This window comes from Gopherus evgoodei, chromosome 3, assembly GCF_007399415.2.
Source record: "Gopherus evgoodei ecotype Sinaloan lineage chromosome 3, rGopEvg1_v1.p, whole genome shotgun sequence".
In the NCBI taxonomy this organism is placed as follows: Eukaryota; Metazoa; Chordata; order Testudines; family Testudinidae; genus Gopherus; species Gopherus evgoodei.
The window spans coordinates 79,170,286-79,194,602 of record NC_044324.1 but is presented as its reverse complement, the minus strand read 5'-3'; the positions used below and the strand labels follow the sequence as shown (position 1 = coordinate 79,194,602).

The 24,317-nt window shown below is 40.3% G+C and overlaps 1 protein-coding gene across 1 annotated transcript in view; it reads left to right on the top strand.

Moving 5' to 3' along the window:
- MDN1 (midasin AAA ATPase 1) overlaps positions 1-24,317 on the top strand; it is a 173,557-nt gene that overhangs the window by 94,955 nt on the left and 54,285 nt on the right. The window contains 24 exon segments of the mRNA XM_030558327.1: positions 1,753-1,941; positions 3,421-3,510; positions 3,634-3,894; positions 4,020-4,290; positions 5,422-5,530; positions 5,532-5,579; positions 5,847-5,963; positions 8,161-8,369; positions 9,640-9,716; positions 9,718-9,785; positions 10,557-10,608; positions 10,726-10,891; positions 10,894-10,927; positions 12,503-12,723; positions 14,400-14,513; positions 15,752-15,884; positions 16,716-16,825; positions 18,237-18,370; positions 19,512-19,679; positions 20,092-20,202; positions 22,966-23,017; positions 23,020-23,100; positions 23,103-23,171; positions 23,380-23,611. Of these exon segments, the coding sequence (XP_030414187.1) occupies positions 1,753-1,941; positions 3,421-3,510; positions 3,634-3,894; positions 4,020-4,290; positions 5,422-5,530; positions 5,532-5,579; positions 5,847-5,963; positions 8,161-8,369; positions 9,640-9,716; positions 9,718-9,785; positions 10,557-10,608; positions 10,726-10,891; positions 10,894-10,927; positions 12,503-12,723; positions 14,400-14,513; positions 15,752-15,884; positions 16,716-16,825; positions 18,237-18,370; positions 19,512-19,679; positions 20,092-20,202; positions 22,966-23,017; positions 23,020-23,100; positions 23,103-23,171; positions 23,380-23,611 (3,116 nt within the window).

The following is a 24,317-nucleotide window of genomic DNA, read 5'->3' as shown; positions in this document are numbered from 1 at the left end:
TTGACTAAGTTATTTATCATAGGTATATCTCCATATATTATTTATCTCACAGAACTGGAAGAGACCCTGAAAGATCAATGAGTCCAGTCTCCTGCCTTCACTAGGAGGACCAAGTACTGATTTTGCCCCAGATCCTTAAGCGGCTCCCTCAAGGACTGAACTCACAACCCTGGCCAATGCTCAAACCACTGAGCTCTCCTTCCCCCGCAGGCTAGTAAAGGCAGGGGGCTGGACTTGATGACCTTTCAGTTCTATAAGAGATGTCTCTGTCTGTCTGTCTATCTGTCATAGGATGCTGTGAAAGGGGCTGTAATCTAGGAAAAAAGTATTTTGAGCAGTAGAGGCTTTTGTGGGAATACAGGGTATTTTTAGTATATTTGGGGGATGATCAGTTGCAATCAAAAGAGAAGATCATAATGGATAAATTCTTTCTAGCAATAGATACAGAGAGAACCAAAATTTAGTATACTTTAACAGGCAATCAATAGCTTCTAATTTATGGTGCCTCAAAACATAGAAGTGCTCTGCTTAGGGCTTAAGGCCTGTGTCCTAAACCTTTTCAAACTTACTTTTTCTAAATCCACAGTACATTTTAAAAGTTTAATTCAAATAAGTCTAATTTCAAAGACTTTTATTGCAGAAAAATCCCCTCTAGTGAGTCATTGTGGTTGGACTGATCTACAGACAAAGATCATTTTTGGCATGCTTATAGAGTTGCTTCTAAAACAGATAGATAGTTATCCTGGTTTGGCCATATCTGAGGAGACTGGGGGGAAGGAGCACATCTACTCTTCAAGCTATCAGTTCTACTAAACTTGGCATTGTGATAAAGACCACTGAAAGAATTTTATCTGAAATGGCTTTTCTTTTGTAACTCTGTGTGTGTGTGTGGTGGGAAGATAAAATAGCTGACCTTTAAAGCCAAGAAATGTATGAAGCGATAAAAGAATACATATTATATGTGGGCTTCGCTGAATTCAATTTTTTTTATAATTTCAACAGACAATATTGATGTTTATTTTAAGCACTTTTTCCATTTTTATCAATTTAAATGTTCAGTTGCACAGAATTACACATTTTAACCATGTTTATTTTTATCAGTTTTTCACAGTTGAAAGAATTTATTGGGAGGTTGATTGGTTACACAATAATTAGTAAATGTCAGTAAATGTTGTGATTCAGAAAGTTAAACCTTTATAACCATTAAAACACAAATTGTCAATATCACATATCAAAATATACAGAGTAAATATCCTTAAATCAAACTCGTAAGTTCTCAAGCAGCATTTTTCCTTCTTTGCCTAGCTGTACATTTTGTATTATTGATGGAAATACTTTTTTGTCAGTTTGTGTGTGTACAGTTAAATCAATGTTTACTGACATTACCTATTCAAATTTAATCCTTCTATGCCTAATTATATGCCTTATAGAATTATTATGTGGTGGAATCTCACTGAAAGGATATTGGCAGATTGCAAAAGAAATGTGAGTTCATGCAATGACTAAGATTTTAGGGCATTAGGAGATGAGGCCACCTTCATTTTGTGTGGTTTGAATCTGGGGGCAAGAGACACCAGATGGCTCCTGACAGCAACAGTGAAGTGAGCAGGGCTCTTAACTCCTATTGGCAATGTTCTCTACGTCAGGGGAGCAGAGCCTAATGGCACAGGTCCACTTGGCTTTTAAAAATATTTTTAAGATGACTGCATATGTGAGTGAAGTAAAAAGATTTTGAACTGCTGCTTTCTCCAGATTGATCAAGAGGTTATGGCTCTAAAGAAGTGGGGACAGAAAGGAGGACCATGGGAATTTAACCTGCGTGATCTTTTCCGCTGGTGTCAGCTGATACTTGTTGACCAGTCACCAGGATGCTATGATCCAGGCCAACATGTATTTTTGGTCTATGGTGAAAGAATGAGAACCAGAGAAGACAAAGAGAAGGTGAGCTGTACATCCTCGCTCCCTGTCCCTTGATTGTTACAACATGTTCCCAGTAATGCCTATGTAAATACAATGATATTTGACAGTTTTCATGTAGAAATTACTGTTGCACACAAAAGAAAATCTTTAGACATCCGTCGTGTACCTTTTCCTAATTTCCTTTTGAAATACATTTGTTTCTAAAGCTATTCATGTAAGACAATGGTTCTCAAACGTATCTCACACACCCTCCTTTGTGTCTGTCGTTGTTTATACCTCTCACTCCAACCATACAAGTACATATATGGACACCCAGCTCTGAAGGCAGCGCTACTGCCAGCAACAGCACAGAAGTAAGAGTGGTATGGCATTGCCACCCTTAATTCTCTGCTACTGACAGCAGCAAAATACTTTTACAAGGGCAAAACAATATAAAACATTTCTCAGGTCATCTATTAAATATCAATATTTCAGCAAAAAATACCTTAAATGTTTTTATGGAATGACCTGAACTTCATGAGTGGATGGGGACCGAGGGTTGTGAGCTGGGGAAGAGAATTAGTAATGGTGTGTGGAAGGATCCAGGAATTGAGTATCAGTTGGTTGACAGCTGTAGGAGGGAGGGTGAGTAGTGTGATCTGCATTGTTAATGTTGTAAGGTGGTTGTTTTTTCCCCCACTGGCTTTCTGTTTCGTTTCTGCATCCTTCAAGCCCATTATCTGTAATGTGAATGTGTTGTACAGTGTCACCTGTATTTACATTTTGTCACCACCTACCACCACCCTTCTGTACTATATTCTGCCAGCTTCTTTGGCTTTATTGAACCCTATGTCTTCTCCCACTTGACAATGCCTTTCTTCATGCCACTCCCCAGGCTTGAAACAGTCTCCCTTGTTTGGTATGCCAAGCAAACTCACTTTCTTACTTTAAGTCTCCCCTAAAACTCAATTTATTTTGGTTAGCTTTACACCACTCAGACGCCTCCTGCTCTCATGTATCACCTAATACTCCTTTCATTTTCCTCATTACAGTTTAAACAAAAATAACCGAACAACCTAGACTGAAAATGTATCAAATCATAAGACTAAACTTTTGTGCCAAATGGCTGCTTAGTTATTTTTCCCTTGTGTTTCATTCTTTCCCCTTTCCTTGATCTGCATTGTCTCTTTCTATATGCTATATCAGAAGCTTTACTGACTGGCTTTTTTGCCTGTACTCAGTTAAAGAAAAGAGGTACTGGTAGTATAAAATTGTGTTCCATGTTCTGTGATAGGAAGCCATGATTTGCTAAGTCTGAAGGACTTGTGGAATTGTTGTGTGCTGCTAAACAGTTACAGCATTTCATTGTTGGAAATGATCCCTTTAGATAATCCGTGAATAGGTTGGTAAAGTGCTTTGGGGTAGCTCACAGTGAAAATTTCTATGGAAATAAAACATAATTCCCACACTGTAGAAATCTAGGCTGATTCATCTTTTTACCCTTTCTTTTGGCTATTTTAGGTCATTTCCATATTCAAGGACATTTTTGGTCAGAATTCTAATCCATATAGGGGATCCAGACAGTTTCTCATCACTCCTTATAATGTTCAGGTAAGAGAAATTAAAAACAGATGATTTTTTTTTATCACCCTAAACTTGAGCTCCCATTTTCTCTTCCCTTGCCTCCATCCCTCCCCATCAACATACTTGCATGTTTTTATTCATTCTTTTTAGATCGGCTACTCAGTTCTCGCTCGTGGCAGCTATATTCCTCCCCCATGCAGACGTCTGTCTCTTTTACATCATTCCCTGCAGTCCCTTGAGTCCATAATGAAATGTGTGCATATGGGCTGGATGATCATATTGGTGGGTCCTGCAGCTGTTGGGAAGACCAGCCTTATTGAACTTCTGGCCCATCTGACAGGTCATCGATTAAAGGTTATGGCAATGAACAGTGCTATGGATACAACTGAACTCTTAGGTGGATTTGAACAGGTAAATGTTGGGGGTTGGAGGTAGTTTATCCAACTATATATAGTAGTTGTGGCATTAGAGTTAAAGCACTGAATAGAATCTATGTACTATGGCTGCCTGGATATCGTAACTGCTTAATGTTGCAGGTTGATGTCATTCGGCCATGGCAGTGCCTACTAGAGAAAGTGGAGAGTGCTGTGAGGACACTAATAAGGGACAGTCTGCTTCTGACTGAAATCTGTCCAGATGATGCTGAAGTTGTGTTGCGTGCTTGGAGCAGTTTCATCCTTAACTTTAAACCCAAATCTCTGGGTGAAGGAAGTAGAAATGTCACAACTGAACTGGTGAACAAACTAGAGGGAATACTTGCACTTATCCAGCGACTAAACAGCAAAATAAACTCTTACTCAAAAGCAGGTATGTACAGAGCTTATTTGAAATCAAAGCACTGAAAATTAAATATTCCAGGTACAGATGCCTCTGTGGTGAGGTATAGAGCTAATGAAATATTGAGAATGATTCCTGGTTTTTCATTGATTATTTCTGAAGCTACTATGAAACTCTGCATTTGGAACACTCGGTTCATCTTTTTGAATGGTTCTTTATTGGTGGTTTCATCAAATTTATTTTATTATACAAATGTACTACGGTACTGCGCAGCAGCCAAAATCAGGGTTGTCTTGTACTGGATATTTTACAAATATGTAATGAGAGACCCTCATGCCTGGAAGAGTTTATAATCGAGAACCCCAGAACTTCAGTGAGTTTGATGTGGGTGGACTCCTGTGCCTGTGCAGAGTTCATGGAATGCAAAATATATGCATGTAACAAACAAATGGAAGGAAAGGGAACTGCTGGATTAAATTGAGAATAGTAAATCATCCCAGTTCAACTTTATAACCAATTACAAGGCCAACTTGAGAGATATTTGATAACAGATGTATTGATATCAGCATTTTGATTTTAATAGTAGAATATTGTTGCATATAAGATTATTTTATTGCATATTCCTCTCCACAGATTTTTACCACTGTCTTTTCCAATTCCAATGGGTGAATTTCCAGCTAAAGAAGGAAGTAGTTATGGATATAGTTGGCATCCTTGTCTTGCCCCTCTGAAGAGGGGAACTTGGGTTGTTTGGTCTTAAAGTTAATGTCTAGAATATAAAGTGAACACATTTTCATCAATTTCAGGAGGGTGATGCATTTCTGATTAAATCCTGTCAACTGCCTTTTTCAGCATTTAGTAAAAATGCACCATTAGTATCTATCAACCCCGACTCCTGTGTTAGATGTAGTAGACTCTAAGTTCCAAATCTTGCAATTGTATCTACCCTAGCAAGACCCTGTATCCATATAGATCTTGGGCATATGGATCCCGTTGCATAAGGACCTAAATTGCATAGTCCTCTAATGTGGAGGAAATGTGAACTCCAGCAGTGACTCGTTTAGTTTACTCAGTAAACTTACTAGCTTGTCACTCCACTGGAAATGAAGGCTGTCTCGGCCAGTAATAGAAGCAGTGATTACAAGATGTGTTCTGTTTCAGAGTTTTCGAGACTGATGGAAGAATTTCGACATTTCAGGCTGCAGCTTGTTCAGTCTGTGGATGATAACAGTCATGGCACTTTTGAATGGGTTGATGGAATGTTGATTCAGGCTGCAGTCTGGGGACTGGCTTTTAATGGACAATGTCAACTTCTGCAAGTAAGAGCATCCAGTAATTTAATTTCTTCAATTAATAAGCCTCTGTCTACCTCCCTTGTTCACTTGGGCCTTCAGTCTTTCATTAACTTTTTCAGCTTTAGAAAATTTTTATCTGATAACTTTTAGTAACTAGATACTGTGTCCTTTTCCAACTGCTTTGATTTATCACTTCAGATCTTCATTTTTGAATTTATTGTATTTTGATTAATGGTGGGATTGATGATGAAAGATGACTTGAAACTCATGTAAACTTTCTTTTGAATGTAGTCCATCAGTGCTGGACCGCTTAAATGCGCTACTCGAACCTGGGGGAGTCCTTACCATGAGTGAGAGAGGTGTGATAGATGGCACTACCCCTACTATTGCCCCTCATCCGAATTTCAGGTGCTCCATTTCTTTACTTTATAGGTTTGTTGGGATTTGATTGAGAAACAAATTACTCTGGTGGTGGCAATTTAAATACTCTAAAGGCACAAAGCACCCCCAGCATTGTTACAATTGAATGGTTTTCTACTGTCCTCCAAAATCTCTTCACATCTAAATAGCCTTCTGCAGCAAAAAAGTCTGGTTAGAGGGTGGGGGTGGGAAACCTTTAGTCATTTTAAAAGGATAAAACTTGAATTATTTTAGTAAATCTAAATTACATATGACCACAGGAGGATTTGCCTGTGTTTTGGGGTCTTTGCTGAATGGGTGTAACACCTCTTTTTGTCAAAATAGAAAGGCAGAATAGAGGCAGAGGGTGCTTTATATAATTGATCCAAATAACTTTAAAGGGAAGTTAACATAAATTTGTGTCCTAATGCTAAGGTGAACTTACATAAACTGAACTCACACTGAGTTCAATGGGAATCTGCTCAAGTAAGTTCATTGAGTGCTGGCCCAGTGTGGGTATACATACGCCTGAGACCAGAAGATTCTTGTTAGTAATGTCTGTTTGGTCCATACCTAAGTACTGTGTCTCCTCATATTCTGAACCAAAGCTATAAGGTACAGTACAGACTGGCCACTTCTCCAATTCCTTCTTACCGCTGCATGGTGTGAGATGGAACACTCCAGTGTCCTCAAAACTCTTCTTTCAACTTTACTTGTAAATAGTTCAAAAGCATATCTTATTAGATTTTTAGTATAGTTAGGGTCGGGAGTCTGTTTTTCCCCTTTGGGGGTTTTCCTCTCCACCTCACTGCTTCCCCTTCTTCCTGGCAGGGAAATCTCATCAGGAGGTAATGTCATTGACTTCATCCTTGCTTACAATCCTAACAGCATTAGAAATCTGCGTAATTGTAGAAAAGTCCACTTGGGCACCAAAGTGGGTGAGGTAATATCTTTTTTTTGGACCAGCTTCTGTTGGTGAGAGAGAGAATTTCAAACCACACAGAGCTTGAAGGCAGCTGGTTCAATAAAAGATATTACCTCACCCCACCCTAGTATGTGGAACTAGGGTGGAGTCATGAGGAAACATTACATTGTATTCCATAAAGATACGGTTTCTTCATGACTCCACCCTAAATTTGTCCCCAAAGTAGTCTCCAACCTGCATGTAAATCAGTACATAACCTTATGTATTTTCCTAAGCCTCACACTACTAAGGAGGAACAGAGAGTCCATTCCATCTTCAAAGAGAAAAAAAACCTTTAGGAATTCGCTCAGATTCTTGGTTGCCTTGGCAGAATGCCTGAGAGAGCAAGCTCATCGCAAAGACTAAGTGGATTTTGGGTTGTGTCTTTCTCTGTTATTAGTTGTCTGAGATTCCTCTGCCACATCATGTGTGCTCCCACTCCGTCAGCTTCACTTTGGGGAGTACCTCTTGTTTACATATGCCAAGCAGCCACGTGGAGTTCCATTCATACCTTCACTATGCCCTTGTGCATGCCTGCTCAACTGATGCATCCTTTACCCTCCTCCTTCATGAGTCCTGTTTTGACAGTCCTCCACAATGAAATACCCATAGGGACCAGCACTCGAAGAAGAAAGAGAGGTTACCTACTTTCCATAACCAGAGTTTCTCGAGATGAGACATCCCTGTCTATATTCTACTACCAGCCCTTCTTCCCCTATGCTTTGGAGCATAGTAGAGAAGAAACTTGAAAGATAGGTGGTCTGCGCACTTCTTCTTATACCTCAGTCTTAAATAATGATTTGAAGACTTCAGTAAAACAGACAAAGGTTATGGGTCTATTACAGGCGTGCTGTAAGGATGGGTGAGGTTCTGTGGCCTGCAATGTGCAGGAGGTCAGACTAGATGATCTTGATGATCCTTTCTGGCATTAAAGTCTATGACTCTTTGACTTCATAGTAGAAATAGAGAGCGCACGGGTACTGACCAATGGATACTACTAGCAAGAATCTTCCAGTTTCAGGCACGTGGAATGCATGCATACCCACTGTGGAATACAGATAGGGATCACGTATCTCTGAGAACTCTGGAAGGGAGGTATCCTCTCTTTCCTCAGTATTTAACCTTTTATTAGCATGATTTAATTGGTTATTGTATTTGCTGTGGCATTCTCTGCAGAGCAAACTTAGTGGTTCTAAAGTGAGATCTTAATTATTTTATTAATCTGTTATGCATATTTAATAGGCTTTTCCTTTCAATGGATCCTTTTCATGGGGAAATATCCAGAGCCATGAGGAACCGTGGGATTGAGATTTACATTCCTGGGGAAAGTGATGGGAATTTATTGGACAATCTGGACATGAAAGTGTTGCTGCATGGACTGGGCTTACTGGGAGATAGTGTATGTGATGCACTCATGGCTGTACATTCAGAAACTAAAGAAACTATAGCAGGTGAGACAAGCCCTCTTAACAGTTTGGTAAATACTCCCTATCTGGGCATTATATATCTTGTGCGGCTCTAGATTTGGCACTGAATGTTAAGACTGGAGTATTTTGGTCCCTCTAATGTGCATTATGTCCAGTTAAAGTAGAGAGGCAGATGCTTTTAGTATAATTAGGTTTTTTCTTTCATTTCTACTCTTCAAGGACTAGGTGTGAATTATAAAGCTCAAGAGAACTCAACACACACTTATGATTTCTCTTTACATTAATATGAATTGTGCAAGAGTCTACCGATTGGGATGGAGGGTTAGCTGGGAGGGAAGGTAGATTGTGAATGACAATAAACTTATTCTGGTTGAAAGTCAATACAGTAGAAAAGACTTGCACAAGGCTCTTGTATCACTCAAGCCTGATGGTAAAGGCTAAAGTGGTGTGTTGGTCCTTTGTACTCCTTTAAAATTTCTTCTGCATGAGCAGTATGTCATGTCTGCAACACATCTATCTCTTTGTCAGTGAAGTCTTTTATAAGAACTATAAGTATAATTTAATAAAGAATGAGTTATATTTACATTCTGTCCAGGCTGGGATTAATTCAGTTAGCATGGAAAAATTCCTCTCACTGGGTAGCTCTGTGGAAAGAGATCATCTGAAAGAGAAGAACTGGGAATCTGGAAAGTTGGTTTCTATTCCCAGCTCTGCCACTTGATGTTTGACCCTTGCCGAGTCACTTAAAATGACACAACCATCTTAACTTTTAAAAAAAATTGTCTTGATTTTAAGTTTAGGCCTGGTATTTAAAGCAGGGTGTGTTTTTTTACAATAACATTCTAAAGAATCTTTTCCCATGTGGCTGCATGATAGACCCATGGGAAACTTGAGTGTGACCATATAGCCGAGGCAGGGAGACTGACTGACTGTACAGAGTGCTACTGAATAGCTAGGAAAAAATAGACATTTCTCTACTTTTTCAGATACTGTAATTTTAGGTCTTTCTGTAATCATTTACAGGAAAAAATGATTTTTAAGTTAGTGATGCTCTCTTTAACTTTAACTTGATCTCATTTTCTCCACTTGTAAAATGGGGATATTTGCTTCCTTGCCTGGGGGTGATGCAAGGCATAATTAATTAATATTGGGTGCTCTGCTGCAAGGCACTGTATAATGATAGTGTGTGCCCCTAGCAGGTGAGCATGGTCAGAAGGGAAGGTGTTGGCAAATTAAAGCATCTGGAATGTTCTACAAAAATGGCTGGCTGATATTAATATTCAGTGCCTTTCAGGTTCTGTGTTGTCATTGTCATCTTTGATTCATGCTGCTACGCTAATTGTACAACAGTTGCGTCGAGGCCTTGGTTTAGCGAAGAGTTTTTTACAGAGCTTGCTGGGAAGTATATGTCCGCTCACAGCAGTCCCAGATGAACCAAAGGTAAATATTTCATTCTCCTTAAACTGTATTGTGTTTTTTCACAAATGGACAACAATATCGAAATGCCTAGAAAGGAATGCTGCCAGGAGGAGGTTGGTGATTCTGAAAGCAGTGCTCTGTCCTGTGAAGGGCCCTCGCATGCTGTTGGAGACCATTGTGCTCTTGGGAGTTTCAGGCCCCAATTTTGAGCTGTTCCTGTCAAGAGTCGCAGCCTGATGGAGAGCAGAGAAAAGGTAGTTTTAAACTGCTTTCACACTTCCTGGATTCTGTGGGTGCTAAGGGGTTCTTTGGCCCAGTGTAATCTGGAGTACCCCGGGAAGACTGATTTAACCCATACTGCAGTGGTTTCCCAAGAGGCCTTTCTATGCCACACAATGGCTGAAGTGTACAGTGCACTTCAGCTACCTCTGCCTTCCGTGACACAATCTTCCTACCCACTGGCATTCCCCTTAAAACTGGGGTTGCAGTAGAGGTCATGTGAGCATGCAGTAGGTATGGGCATTTAATCTGAACCTGTGTGCTAGGTAATTCCCCAGCAGGGAAATCCAGCTTGTTCTAACCTCCTTACTCCAGTTCTGCAGTGTGAACCATTGTCTCTTAAGATGAGGCCTGTTAATTTATTATGTACATTCTGTGTCTTCTCAAGCAAAAGTTAGTAGTAGTAGCTCTGGCCAAATTACAGCGTGGAGAAATTGTTCTGTCAGCCTGATGTTCTACCTGAATATGGGTATTTGCTTCCTATCTTACTGTTCACTATTATGTGCTGTTAAGAGCAGCTGAGCGTCATATGTCTCAGTTGGTTGAAGTGCTTTGGGATCTTTTGGTATGAAATCTATAACAAAGTAAGATATGTATATTCTTAGTTAAAACCCTGCCTAAGTAGTAGTAGTCTGATGCATGTTTGAATACATAATCTGAATTGCTCTGTCTTCTGTTTTAGCTTGTGCTGGAGTTGGTAATGAAGCATGTTTCAGCGCTGACTTCCCATGAAACTTGGGGTGACTCCCTGCTAGCAATGGGATTGTGGCCAGACTCTCTACCTACAAGTCTGCTTCTAGCTGAAGACTCACTTCTTTCTACAGTCCAGAGTGACGGACAGGTCTTAGCATATGTCTGAACAGACTGAGCCTGAAAAACAGCAGGTGGGCAAGAGACACTTTTTGGTTAAAGAATGAGCAACAAATAATACAGGTTTGACACTCTGTTACTGTTCCCACTATCAGTAAATGGTTTTGTCACAACAATGCTCTTCTGTCAGGGATGTGTGGCTAACTTTTTACATTTACTCTGAACCCTCAATATCTGTTTTGTTTTGTTTTTGTTCTGATTTATCTGGATTCAGATATTCAGAATTATACATTTTATATAGAAATGAGCAAGGCAAGTCATCCTAGATTTTAAGTCTTTTCATTCTCTTCCCCAGCCCTGCCCCAGTTTTCCTACAAATTAATTTAATTAAGATCCAATAGTGTACACAGTTTTTTTCTGCCCTGACCGAGTGATCTACTTTCCAGTTTAAGTAGTCTAATAAATACATTGAATATCCTGACACTAGGAAGGTGAGTGCCCACATTCTTACTCTGAAAGGTAGTTGCTGGGCATAGTGGAAAAAGAGCCTATAAGAAAGGGTTTGAATGAAGAGTAGAAATGTCCTGTGTCAGAATGGAGGAGACCATTGCAGGTCTAAAGAATAGAGTAAATGTTAACATTGGAGATGCACAAATAAATCCAATCAAGAACTGGCCCAACACATTTTGGATCAAACCCTTTGAAGTTCAAAACTGTGTGGCTGATACTTTAGGTTAGAATGTACTAGCACTGCTCTGTACTCTGTGGTTTCATCCAGAAACCGAATAACCACAAAGGTTCTTATGCTCCTTTTGAACTGGCAGAACGAGGATTGTTGATATTTGAGAACATTTCCTTGTGAGATTTTGGTCCAGTAGCTTCAAATTTGAGTTCCTTATCCAAATGGAGTTGCCAGATCTGAGTCCTGCATGTGGGTGAGCAGATGAAAGAGCTCCTCTAGTCAATTTCATGCCCAATTTTTCAAACTTTCACAACGTTGAAGCAAAACCTCAGTTATTGTTCATTTGTTTTGTAAACTCCCGGAGGAAGGGACAGTGCCTTCCTGTGCAAATCTTTAGGTGCACTGAGGCACAATGTCATGTGACAAGTCAGTGGCAGAGCAGGGCATAGAAGTTCATACTGAAATTAAATATTAATCTGAAAATCAGAAAGGAACGTTGTTTTTCTCTTGTGTCCTCTCTTCCTTCTCCTCCTGCCCTCATCCCCACCCCCCATCCTTACCTGTATTCTTACGCTGCGGACTCTTTTTGGTGCAGGGACTCAGTCGTCATTTGTCCTGCAAAGCTCCATGCTTTGTCGTGTGTGTGGTATAAAGTAACCTTTAATACTGAGTTGCTGGTAGTAGACATCTTAAACTCGGTTAGAAATGAGGGAAGCGGATTTTAAAAAGCCAAATAAGCTTCTTCTAAAAACAAAAGCTACATGAATTTGGAAAATAGGGATATTTTCGAATAGTTACCCCACTTGGGGCAAAAATGACTGTTCACATAAATTGTGCAGCTTATTTGGTGATACTTTATGTATTAATTATCAGTAATTTGACTTTGAGAATTGACTTATTTTGGAACTACAAAGGGTTTTTTCTAGTCTTCACGTATTTTATCCTTAATTATTTTCATTCATTTCAGAACACTACCACTTACGCTGCAAGATTTGCAGAAAGTTATGCAATCCACTAATTCAGAGACTCTCCGATTCAGTACTGTTCAGATGGATGCCTATTGGACAGATGAAATTGAAGTCCTATCTACTTCTGTTGAATTGTTCATAGAAAAGGCATCCAATCAGGATTGGTTGTTGAGAGTTAGATGGCTTAATCATTTAACCAAGAATCTACCACAAGTGCTTGGTAGGTATTATTCTTAATTATTATACTTATCACAGACTGATTTAATTCTCTCTATTGTTTTTCCTTCACAGCAGCATTAAAAACTCTACAATGATGCAATTATGTTTACAGATTGCCTAGTTTTAAATAAATTAGCAGGACAGCTGGAAAAACTCTGCGAAACTGGGGTTTTCCTGAGATTGTGTGATGTATAACCACTCAGAATAGTGAGTGTTAGATGGGAAGGAGGCATGCACTGCAGACCAAAAAGTAATAAATATTTGATAGACCAGTGTAATTACCTAGGCTTGGAAATACTTTTTGTAAATTAATTTGTTACATTTGCTTAATTGAAACAGATAATTTAGAGTGTTTCTAGCAACAAGCAAGCTGTGTCACTTGCCTGCAGAAGCCACCTGAGACTGAAAATGCTAGTATGTGGCCAACCCCTCCTAGATTTAAACAAATTATTCTAGAGTATGTGGATATTTAAACCTTGCAGCTTTATTTGTTTGGGATATCCTTTCACATGAATGGAACATACAACCACAGGGGAAAGCCGCATAACTGTGCGTGCTTGGAAAGACTATCACCAGTGTAATAGTTCACAATGCTGGCATTTAAATGATCATCATAAATAAAGACTTAGGGTCCTTCAAAAATCCCAGTTGAAGGGAATTACATGCTTAATAGGATTTGGGTATCTAACTCCCTTAAGATTCTTTGAAAGTCCCAGTATTTATTAATATCACATTGCAATGGATAGGATTCACACTCTCAATGCTATTATTTTTCTCCAGACAACCATGTGTGTGTTAGAGGGTCAATCCATCCTCCTCCTCATATCCACTTATTATACTCCACACTCGAACATAGCCACTTTATGAACTTCATACCCTCATATCTCAATGTCTGTAGTTTAGGCCATCAACCTTTTACCCCCAATCGGGATGTTACAGATTATGTATTCCTTATGCCACCCGATCTTAACCAAACTTTGCACCCTTGATAATCTGTATGTTATTCCCTGATAACCAGAAACTTCTGTGCTTAAACTCTGTACCGTTCACCTTTTTTAAGATCTTAGTAAAATTTTTATAATCTGAAATTGTAACCAGAGAATATTGCAAATGTCTAGAAAATTATTTGACTGAAAGTTAGATTCTGTAGAAAACATCAGTGATAGATAATAAATAAATCCATGGGAGTTAGATACATAACTTGCAGTGACTTTTGAAAACCAGACCCTAAAAATTGTAGAAGTAAATGGAAATTCCCATGTGTCAATTTGTTGTCTGAGGACAACAACATGCATCTGAGGAAGTGGGTATTCACCCACGAAAGCTCATGCTCTAAAACGTCTGTTAGTCTATAAGGTGCCACAGGATTCTTTGCTGCTTTTACAGATCCAGACTAACACGGCTACCCTCTGATACTCAATTGTTGTGTCGTACACTGCTTTATCTGTTGACAATCAAGACTAGGCAGTCTGAAGCTTATTGAGATCAGATTGCTGCAGTGCACGCTGTTACGGGCCTTCTGAAAGACTGATCTGCTATCTGCAGTTAGTGTAGAAAGAGGGCAACCCTTCACTGAGCAGAGGAGATTTTGGCTAGCACATCTTGAGTGTTTTTGTTGACTGACTATGCTTTGTACCTTCAAAGCTAAACACTCCTAACTAGTATTCTCACCTACAGATTCAGTGCGCACTCAACTAGAAGCTGGTGCTGCATCGCTGAATAGTTTCTACTCCAGTCCTCACTCTGCTGCAATCAGTAATGTGATCAAGTTGCTACAGCCAAACATGACAGGTACCTTTGCTTCCTCCTCCTCTTTTTCCCACCCATCCCCCCAGTCATTTGTGCTTCCTGTTTTTCTTTAAAGAAGTGAAGACTGCAGGAAGATTGTGTTCTGAATGTGTCACAGCTTAACTGCTTAACAAAAATAGTTATGCATTATGATTCTGAAAGTGGAACTTGCAAGTTGGGTGGATTGGTGATATGCAAAATATTGTGAAGTTCACTGGAATTAGCCTTAAATTGGAGTGTGGTTCCTTCTGAAATATTTTGAAAGTGGTTATACAGTACACGTGTGGCACCATGGAGAGTGCTACTCTTGTACCATTCTCTTGGTTGGAAGTAGGTAATGTTGAAAAACATGATTAGTATGTTAGGGTAACAGGCCACTCCACCTTGAATGGTCCTCTAGAATATGTGCTACTTACCTATGCTAAACAGTCTGCTCACCTTGTGTTTAGCTGTGACGCTCCGAGTACCTTTCCCACACCTGAAGAAGAGCTCTGTGTGGCTCGAAAGCTTGTCTCTCTCACCAACAGAAGTTGGTCCAATAAAAGATATTCCCTCACACACCTTGTGCCTCAGGTTAACATTTGGCATTTACAGGAATTCATGGACAAAGGAATGGATAGATTTCAAAGGAATGATAAGGAAATGACTTTAATCTAGAGCTGTGCAGGACGAGGCCGGGAAGTGCACCTCCTTAGGAGTATTATGCCTTAGTAAGGCTTGCCTGTTGGGATGGCAGAAACTTTCTGGAGTTTTGGAAATTGCTGTTATCCCTAGTGTGTAGATGGGGACTGGGGCACAGACATTAAGTGACTTGCCCAAGGTCACACAAGAAGTTTGTGGTGAATTAGGGAACTGAACTGTATCTGAAGTGCCCGCCTGGTGCCCTAACCGGTGACCATCTCACGCTTATCACTGTGTTTCCATGGCCTACAGTCAAATTACTGCTGCCTTCCACGTGGGTGCTCTGTGGGAAGAGGCTTTCCCGCTGTACCTCTCTTCCTCTCACATGGCTGCACTGGAGCATTATCCCATCCCCAAATTAATAAATAGCTGACCTCAGGAGTCTTATTTGCATGCTGAAATTGTCCATTGCAGTTGGTAATACCCCAGTTCTGCTAGTGGTTTCTCTCATTACATTTATGGAAATCCCTAATTATTTCTTGGAGGGGTGGAGAAAGAAAAGCAATACTATTTTTATTTGGTAAAACACTGTCTTTCTCTGTAACTGCTTGCCTTACCAGATGAACAAGTGATGCCACTGGATCCAAGATGGAATATGCAGTTTTTGAATATCATTAGAAATTCAATGAACTTTGACACAGAAGTGGAACACACAGATCAGCTTTTTGTCCTTCTGATGTCTGTAGCAAACCGGTGGGTTAAGAAAAATACAAAGTGGAAGCCTGGTGGCTTGTGAAGTTAACATTGTGATTCTAGCCAATGCTGTTGTGATTATTGCCAATGTTGCTCCTGAGCATTTGCTTAAATTTTGACAGATAAGGTCTAAAATGCTAGGCTTGGGTTTTTTGGCTATAACATTTGAAAATCTAAATCTTCAGTTCCTGCTTTTGCTCTTGGGTTACAGACAGGCTTGGAGACTGCCCCTCTGCTGATGGCATAGGGGAAGAGCACGTGGTAGTTTAGCAGCAGTTGTTCCGGAACACTCCCCCCCAAAAAATAGAACCAGGAGAAGAGCAGAAAGCATAGAAGTGGTTCTGTAATGCTACTGACTTCAGACTCAAAACACCTTTTGGTAGGGAAGGAAGGAACTAGGCTCCCTTTGCCCTATTGCTCTTCATTTAAATAAAAAGGGGTGAATGGGCAAGTTATAAAGTAAAACTGAGTTCAGAGTAAAATGATGGTTCTTGCCACCTGGCAAATGCTAACTTCCCACATAATCACCTATAGTTGCATGGATTCTACAGCATAATTGCGGAGTACCTTTTCCTTTGTGAATAGACAGAAAAAAAATTTTTTTTGTGTTCCAGGATAGTCTAAAAATTGAAATTTCAATTTATCATCCTTAGCTTAAATCTGGACTGCAATCTGACATGTCACTGTTCAGACCTTTGATTCTCGCTTCAGATAGTTAGTACTGAGCTATCAAATCTCCTAATATGCTCTACCCTCCCTAATATGGTATAGAGGCTTTTCAGCTGGTCATGTCCGACTTCTCCTAACACCTTTATGTTGTTTTTAATTCAGGGCAATATTATTTCTTGATCGGGAAAAAAGGAGCTATACTGAGAAGAACTTGATTACTAGCAAAAAGTTGAGAACTAGTGCCTTAAGAATGTCTCTAGAGTTCCATAAAGGTAGGACTGATGATCTCATTGTTTCTTTTACTGCATAATATGTTTAATGAATAAGAAAAGATTCTGTTTCAAAAGGTCAGTTACCCCAAGCATGATTTTATACTGCCCATTGTATGTGTGAAGGTTGTATACATTTATGTAACACATGCAGACTAGAGCTATAGCAAGATAAAATATTACTCTAGTAGAGTAGGTTCGCCCCTCTAGTAGAGTAGAATATGTGTGGATAATTTCCCTCTCCTAAACAAATATGTATATGTGTAGAGAGAGTGACATTGCATGCCCTCATTGGTAACTGCTATAAAAAGGGTGTTTAGTGGAAATTGGAGAGGAGTAAAGCTTCTTCAGACTTTCCACTTCCTTTTGGTTTGCAACAGGAGCAATGTGCATTTGTAGTTTAAGTGGGAAAGACTTGATGACAAACACCAATCAGTGTCTCATATAGCAACTTTTTGACACTAGTATTGTTGCTATTAAGTTAATATTAAAATTATTTTATTAAATACAGCATCATTTTGTAAACTTGGGTTAGTAAAGATTGGCATTTACTCTGCCAGCTGGATTTTTAATCATGTATTCTGTATTTTTGCTGAGCCAACTGCATTGAGCAGGTTTAGTTTTGTTTGTGCTTTTCCAGAGAATGCATGGGCAAAAACTGACTAAATATCAAAGCTTACATTTGTTCTGTGGTCTGAAGATCATTGTCCTTCTGGATCACTGAGAAACTGCAATAAGATGACTTGATGGCCAGATGAGAAGTAGAATGACAAATGAAAAGAGAGGAGGGTCTGTGTAGCTAATCTGCTAGGTCTCACCTTTTTGATCTGTGATGCTGTCACTTCCCCAATTGACAATTTATTTCTTGTCATGGTATCATTGATTAAATATGAAGAATTCCTCTTTCTGAACTTTCCCAGTGTAACATACACACAAACTGTTTCACTGCTAGTGGCACATGATCTCACTGGCCATATTTAACTCCCGAGCAGAGAAGAAATTAAACTGCATGTAATAAAGGGAAAGAGAGGGGATCTGTGGCTAGTAGATTTTTTTTATATCAGGAAAAACTTAGTTTCAGTCTGCAATTTTATCAGTTTACAGTTTGAATTCCACCTCAGAAGAAAGTCGGTCACAACATGATTTTCACTTCACAATTGCCTTTAGTTGACTGACCTGTGTTGCCTCCATATTTGCACTATTCCCCATCCTACCTACTTAGAAGTAATAGGGAATGCTGCAGATACTGAGGAAATATGTAGCTACACAAGTAAAAACTGAAGTTTTCAAGCAGCAACGGCAGTAATCGAGAGATATGGTGGCCAGAGATTAACTCTTCTGTATTACTTTGTGTAGATGGAATATTATAACTTTTACCCCTTTTTTTTTTTTTGGTTCTAATCTTTAAATCAAGATCCAGGGAGTTATGACTCTCTTCCACATGCTATTGTGGCCAATCTTGCCGCTTTCTTTGAACTTTGGGATGCCTTTATGTTACACTGGGTGAAATCTTCTCAAGTGACCTTAACAGATGACAGTGTGCATGAGGTGAGTCAAGTTTTTAAATTGCTCTTACTACAGTTATTTAGGATCCAGAATTCTGGAGGAGCTTCTCCGTTTTTAGTCCCATGGACTCTGAAATAAACGGCAGGGTTGTGGTTAGAATGTTGAATGTGATCATTTGTATGGTGTCAGGTATAAGGGTTACGCTGATCTGCAAATTTATAGTAAACTGTTGTGTCCATTATCCACCACTCTTTATTCTAAAACAGTGGTTTTCAACCTTTTTTCATTTGCGGATCCCTAAAAATTTTCAAATGGATGTGCCGACACCTTTGGAATTCGTAAGCATAGTCTGCGGACTCCTAGGGATCTGCAGACCACAGGTTAAACACCACTGTTCTAAGATAACATGTAGATTTTCAACATACTTTCATTCCTTCTTTTTATATCAACTCTTCCCTTCACCTCAAACAATTCAAAATGCTTTTGTTAAAATTTCCCACCACATAGATCATGCCACTCATCAAATCCCTTCACTGGCTTCTTCTCACTTTCTATATCAAGTTCAGTTTTCTCATCCTCTCATACCTGAACAAGTCTATTTCTTCTTACATCTCTGCTCTCATTTCTACTTACTTAACACCCCCAAACTCCCCTTTAACATAGCCTTTTAACATAGCCTTTGTGTCTTTCACTCTCTCTTGCCCTCTCCTTTTTCCATGCCACTTTGTATACTTGGAATTCCTTCTCCTATAATGTACCAAATAGTTTTCCCCTCCATCTAGATTCTGTTTTAAAGCCTCGTGCAACAAAGCCTTTTAAAGGTAATCTCCAGCAATAACTTTGTTGCTTTAAAGCTATACCTTCTTCATTTGGTGTGTTGTCTGAATTGTATTGTCCATGTCTAATTTAGATTGTAAAATCCTTGAAGGAGGTCCATCTTGCTTTGTGCTCTGTTTCATACACTGATGAGGATCAGTTAACAATAGAGTCTACAGTTGCTAATATTTTTAGAACACGTAGGTAAACCAGTGGAGGACAAATCTCTTGATTTAAAACATAATACTGTCTAATTATGAGAGCAGCAGAGTTAGGAACATCAGTGCCCCAACTACAATGCAAGATGTACTATAATATGCCAGGCTTTGGAGATGGGAAGGCTATAACCTTCCTGATTTGCCTATAGATCTTCTACTGCTTGCTGTGGCGTGACCGGTTTTGGGCAGCATCTGACACTCTGACAGTGGATTCTCCAGGCTTGGCACTCCTATCGCTTCACTGGCACTGGGTTGTGAAGCATTTAATCAACAGAATTCCTCAGATGCTGACTGGACATGAGCAGCACAAGTAAGTTGTTTAGTGCACGCATAATGCAACTAATTGGAAGGGTGCCCCCTTCTTCCCGCCCCCAGGGCCCCTTTGCTACATATGTGGCCATATTAAACAGTTACTTTAGCGTTCTTTTAAAATACACCAGCCAAAACTGATAAGATTCATCTACTCTGTAAGAACAGGTATTGATGTTTGTTCTGTTCCACTCTCCACTGCAAGCACAAGTGTATTAGCTGAATGAGTGATTTTAGAACTTCTGACGTTTCTTAGCATTGGCCCATCCTCAGTGAAGATGTGCCTATATGTAATTTCTCCAGCACACTTTTTTCTCCTATACTCCACCAAAAAATGGAAGTTCTTGTTGCATGTTCTTTTGCCTTTACCCTCTTGAACTTTTTGAAAACTTATTTCCTTTCTGCTTGAAGGGTTCCAAGGAAATTCAGTCTGTTTCACAGCAGATTCAGAGCTGTTTGGCCAGTCCTGCTGGTATTTCTATTGGTGTAAAGAAGCTGCAGAAGTCTCTTGGGAGACCTCTTCCTTTCAAGGTACATTATTCCATTTGTAACAGAATGTTTTGGACAACTATAGCACCTTGCTTTCAAGGATGTCGAAGTACATCACAAACATTCCTTAAGGCTCGCAGTAAATCTCTTTAGGGGTCTTGTACTATTAAACTCATTTCCCACGCCAATAAACAGGCACGCTGATTTCCCTGGATTCATAAGAATGACTAATGCTAATTTTAACTTTTTTTAATATGAATTTCTTTCTGAAATGTATCAGCTGTCTAAATTAGTAAGAACATATTTGATGGGTTTTCCAGAGAAGCAGTTCTTCAACAACAGCTTAGGGTGTTGCATGAGTATGGAGATATTTCTGCTGTAAGTAGTCCTGGATATTTGTGAATTTCAGACTAGACAGAACAAGGGAGGTATACCCCCAGTGTGAACTGCACCATGCCTTTTCAAACCAAACCATTGTTGGTAGATTTTAGTGTTCGGCCCTAGTTGACAGTTTTACCTCCAGCCCTTCTATAAAAGGATAAACTGCTGATAGAATTAACTTAAAAGTAAACCTAAATCCCCTTTTTCAGAAGCGATATAGGCACTTAGGAGCCTAACTTGACTGAAAGTCAGTAGGTCTTAGCTTTCGAAAGGCAAGAAGGTATTTAGGCATGAAGGCACCTAAAGATTCAAGTAGGTGCTTGGTGGAATTTCCAGAAGTACCTAGTGTGTCTAACTCCCATTGATTTCAATCCCGGTAGTCATCTATCTATATCTTTAGGTTTACAATCTGGCCCTTGGGCCCAGATTTTTAAAGGTAGTTAGGCACTGCTGTGCTTCTCTGTGCCGCATGTAACTGAATTAGGCATCTAAATTCCTTCTGAAAATGAGGACTTAGGCTTTCAAATAAGTTACACATTACAACATAATGCCTAAATACTTGTAAAATTTGGGTCTTGTTTGAAAGTGGGATTTGAAAGTTGAGTACTTTTAAAAAATTTTAAAATTTACCCCTGGTTCCTACTTGGCTGCCTTCATTCAATCTAACTTCTGCCTCACCCTCACTTCCCTTGAATGGGTCATATACCCAAACTATTTCACACTGATAGTACTCAATGATCAGGATTCCTGCAGTGGCTCTCAATCTTTTTTGGTTCAGGCCTTGTAAACTTGGATGGTCTGTTGCGACCCTGTAACTATCTTTAGTACAAAAAAATGTGGTTTACCAAATGTTTCTTAATCACAATACATAATATACACAGTAATGTAATAAGAAGTAAATAAGTATTAAATAGTCTCTGCATACCAGATTGGTGGCTTCTGCTGCGCCTATCACCTGGGGCTGGCTGTGCTTGGCTCCCCACTGCAGGTGTTGTGACTTCCAGGATCACAGCACTGCTCAAGTTGGCCCAGCCCTTGTGATGGGGAGCTGGGCCAAATTTGTGAAAGTGACATTGCAACTTGGCGTATAGGGTTGCAGCACCACTGCCCAAATTTGGGCTGTCTGGCCCCTTGTCAGAATGATGAAGAGGCACTGGGCCAATCCTGAGCAGCACTGGGATCCATGCACCAGATTATAGTACTTGGAGCAGAAAGCTGAGTCCAGCCAGCCCCAGGATACTGGAGCTGCAGGAGCTGACCCTGCGCAGGGCAATCCCTAACCATTTGGGTGCCCTACGCAGCCCCCTGGCTTCCCTCCCAACCCCTACCCTCCTGGGTCTAGGAGGCAGGAGCTGTGGGGGCCACTTTTGGGGGCCCCTACAGGCCCTGAGTGGCCTGGGGGATTAGTGGGGGGTTGGGAGTAGCCTGCTTCACTTCCCTCTCCCCGGCCGTGTCACTTGGGGAGAGAGCTTGGAGGGAAGGGATCCTCCTCCCCCCCACTACTCACCAGCAGCAGCAGGAAGTGGAGCAGCCCAGCCCCAGCCCGCTCTACTCCACCAGCTCCCAGCTGTGGTGCTCTGCTTCTCGCTGCTGGTGAGAGCCTTTCTCGCCCTGCCCTCCTTTCCCCTGACTGAGCTTTCTTTGACACTTTCTGAACAACCCAATTTAAGAAACTCTGATTTAGAGAGCTGCCACTTAAAATTGCCATCAGCCTTTCTGCAGTGTTTTCCCCACCTCGCTTCTTTAGAGAGAGGTTGGCAGCACTAACCCCTGAACAAGTGATGATACCTCTTCAGTTGTTAGATTATGATGGCATATTCTGCATTCGATTGACTAGTATTCAATTGCTTGAGGAAGGAGAGTCCATCCTTCCAAACTTCCATAAGCAGCTATGCATTGTTGGAATGAGCTAATATGAAAAGCACCACAGTACGTTTTCAAAGCAGGGTGTAGAAAGACTTAACAGTATAAACTAGTTTATGTCAATGCAGATAGATGGTTTCACAGGCATGTCTTGTAGACACACTGTCATACCAATTGTTAACACAAGTACATGCCTGATGATCAGGACGAGATGAACGTGTTAATTTTCACAACATTTTAATAACGTATTGTCTTTTCCAATTTACACAAACAGAATCTTAAATACTAATCCATTGGCCAGTTACCTCAACATACCTATCTTTGTAATGTTGGATTGAAAACATAAGGGAGATGAAGCATTAAGAATTGGTGTTAAGTTGTGCATAAAGTTGCACACTATTTGCATGTGTAAGTACTCTGATTTAGAAAGCATGAGCACAATGTTAGTGGGCCATTGATCATGTTCATTATGTCATTATAAACTTTGAAACAAAACTATTGATTGTTTAAATATCTTTTCTTGGGTTTTTATTTATTTATTTATTTATTTTACATTTGCAGGATAAACTGGTGGTGGAGTCTGTTGCTCAGTTGAAAGAACTCTGCAAAGCACTCACATCCTGGAGATGAGATCTGCCTTTGGAGAAACCAGATGGCAGGACGAAATCTGTTGTCTGAAAACTGCTGCCACTGGATGGGAAAGAAAGCACTGCTGCGAGCCAGAGGTCTGGTTCTCAGAGCTAATCGTTTAGAAGATGTTAATCCAGGTAAATAATTTGCCTTATATGTGACAGTCAAGTACAGTCGGAAGCACAGTTTCAGAACATCTATCTTATGTTTATTTCATCCAGAAATTTTTCTTTCTTGTTTGTATCTGTGTAAATGAGCAGTTCCTTTCAGATTTGCTGCTTGGAGTGTTAATTGATAAATATGTGTTTATCTGCATTCATGTGTTTTTTATTCCCCATTTTACAGGTGAATTAAGGACGTTTGTGAATTTACAGTGTTCACACCTGAAAGCGGGAGGAGTTAAGCTTGGGCATCGAGAAGACATTCATACTGAAGACACTGTCTCCAGTCAGTTGGACTCTGCTTCATTAATCCAGCTCTGTAGCAGGATTCAGCTGTGGCCTGCAATGGAGTATTTGGCAGTTCTCTGGCAGTACAAACTGACAGCAGATTGTGTAACTAAGGCTTGTCTAAGAAGGTGAGGGAAGTGCAAGTTTTTTTTTTTAAATTAAATTTAGAATCTGTTGCACAAGGTTATGAGGATCAGTGTGCTACTTATCTTTGCTTACAAGTGAACATACATCATTCTTATCTATATGCAAAACCACATTTCTTGGGGACCAGAGCCGGTGCAAGGAAGTTTCGCACCCTAGGCGAAACTTCCACCTTGCGCCCCTCCCTACCTGCCCGGTGGCAGCTCCCCCCCTGCCTTGAGCCGCCCCCCCCATGGCAGCTCCTCCCCTGTGCCCCCTTGGGGAGATGTGCAGCTCCTCCCCATTCCAGCTCACCTCTGCTCCGCATCCTCCCCAAGCACTCCGTGCCCGCTCTAATTCTCCTCCCCTCCCAGGCTTGTGGCACCAAACAGCTGATTGGTGCAGCAAGGCTGGGAGGCGGGAAAAGTGGAGCAGCAACCGCGTGCTCAGGGAGGAACCACTGTTTAAATAAATAAATAAAATTGGGGGCACCGCTTTTTGGTGCCCCCAAATCTTGAAGCCCTAGGTAACTGCCTAGTTTGCCTTAATGGTAGCATCGGCCCTGCTTGGGACATAAAACAAAGTGAAATGTCTAAGAAATTGTTTAAACTTGAGTATTTTCTAGCTTTCGTCCCATCAGCTCTTGGGCAGATATGGGATTTTTATTGAAGTGATTATACTAAAGCTACGGCTACATTATCAGCTGGGGCA